Source organism: Manis pentadactyla, chromosome 10, assembly GCF_030020395.1.
Source record: "Manis pentadactyla isolate mManPen7 chromosome 10, mManPen7.hap1, whole genome shotgun sequence".
In the NCBI taxonomy this organism is placed as follows: Eukaryota; Metazoa; Chordata; class Mammalia; order Pholidota; family Manidae; genus Manis; species Manis pentadactyla.
Window position 1 is genome coordinate 73,483,585 of NC_080028.1, and position 1,763 is coordinate 73,485,347.

At 45.4% G+C, this 1,763-nt stretch overlaps 1 protein-coding gene across 1 annotated transcript; it reads left to right on the top strand.

Moving 5' to 3' along the window:
* Positions 1–284: 284 nt before the first annotated feature.
* Positions 285–1,412, top strand: LOC118928563 (small conductance calcium-activated potassium channel protein 3-like). Its single transcript, XM_057487973.1, has 2 exons — positions 285–322; positions 806–1,412. The coding sequence occupies exons 1-2, from the start codon at positions 285–287 to the stop codon at positions 1,410–1,412; spliced, it is 645 nt and encodes a 214-aa protein (XP_057343956.1).
* Positions 1,413–1,763: the final 351 nt, after the last annotated feature.

Below are 1,763 nucleotides of genomic sequence, written 5' to 3' on the forward strand. Positions count from 1 at the left end.
TTGCAACAAAGATTCCAGGACCTCTGTGTGGATATGTCTGTAATCACTTTCCTTTTCATCTTTTGGGAAGGCACCAGCCTCAGGTATCAGCTAGTGAGAGGGGAGCTTAATTCCCCTGTTGGCTGCCATCTTGTTTCTCTCTTCCTCCTCTTTATTTTTCCTAAAATAATAGTAACCAGTAAATGGTTAATGCATAAAACTCACAGTAGGGTTTACCTAGGCAAAAGTTGATAGGCCAATTCTTTCATAGCTGAAATGCCAAAGAAATGAAATAGTACGTGAACATGGTTTATGAATGGAATGGCTGGTTTTACAGATCACTGTGAGCCTCTTATAGCCCTTCATGGATGAAGTCAACAGAGAACAAAAGAACTGGAAGGGGTTTCAATGGGTGTAAGATCTACCCAAATTATTTATAGTTGGCAGGCTCACAGAGGGGAAGTCAGTTACCCCCAAGCCAAGCAAATCCCTTTCAGCAATTGAATAAAATATTACTTATTTGTTTTCATCTTTACACAATAATAATCAAGTTCCCAGAGAGCCATTGTACCATTAGAGCCATGAAGAAAACAAGAGAAAAAAATGCCTCAGAAAAGAGAATAATAAAATATAGGCAAATCCTCACAAGACAGGAAAACATGGAAATAACCATTTTTTTTTTCTGGCTCGGAATGGATTGAGCTAAGGAAAAGAGGGTGTTGGGAGACACATGGATCCTTACCATCTTTTCTCAGGATAAAACCTGGAGGTAGGTTGGGATTTCGGGAGCAGACACTTCCCAGGTTGCACCTATGCCAATATGAAGACTTTCATATCAGAGAGATAGTGCTGCAACAAATTGTGGAACAAAGCTGGAACTCACTAAAGCAGAGAAGCACGTTCACAACTTCATGATGGACACTCAGCTCACCAAACGGATCAAGAATGCTGCAGCCAATGTCCTTCGGAAGACGTGGCTAAACTATAAACACAAGAAGCTGCTAAAGAAGATCGATCATGCCAGGGTCAGAAAACACCAGAGGAAGTTCCTCCAAGCTATCCACCAACTGAGGAGTGTCAAGATGGAGCAGAGGAAGCTGAGTGACCAAGCCAACACCCTGGTGGACCTTTCCAAGATGCAGAATGTCATGTATGGCTTAATCACAGAACTAGGTGATCTAAGTGAAGACCTGGAGAAGCAAATCAGCAGCCTGGAGTCTAAGCTGGAGCACCTCACGGCCAGCTTCAATTCCCTGCCCCTGCTCATCGCAGACGCCCTGTGTCAGCAGCAGCACCAGCTCCTGTCTGCGGCCGTGGAGGACCGGGGTGTCAGCGTGGCGGTGGGCACCACCCACACCCTGCTTTCCGACAGCCACATCGGGGTCAGTTCCACCTCCTTCCCAACCCCGTACACAAGTTCAAGCAGTTGCTAAATAAAACTCCCCACTCCAGAAGCATTAAAAAAAAAAAATTGTGGGGAAGAGAGAGGGAGAGATTGCATTAACAGTCCCAAGTGACACTGGAGTCCTGTGTTGTAGAATGGACCAGGAAGTTTTCTCAAGCATCATAATGGAAGAAGAGGATAGTTAGGAGTCTATTATCTGGGAGGCAAGTTAAACCGCTACTGAGGATCCTAGGGCTGAGGCTACATTGAAATCAAATATATCCAGCCCTGGGAACAGCCACTGAGGGAAGAGTCCATGAAGTCAGCGACTTCTCCATCAGATCCTAAGTGACCAGTGACAGTCGGGTGCAGTGCATTGCTGCAGAGGACAGAGGAGTCA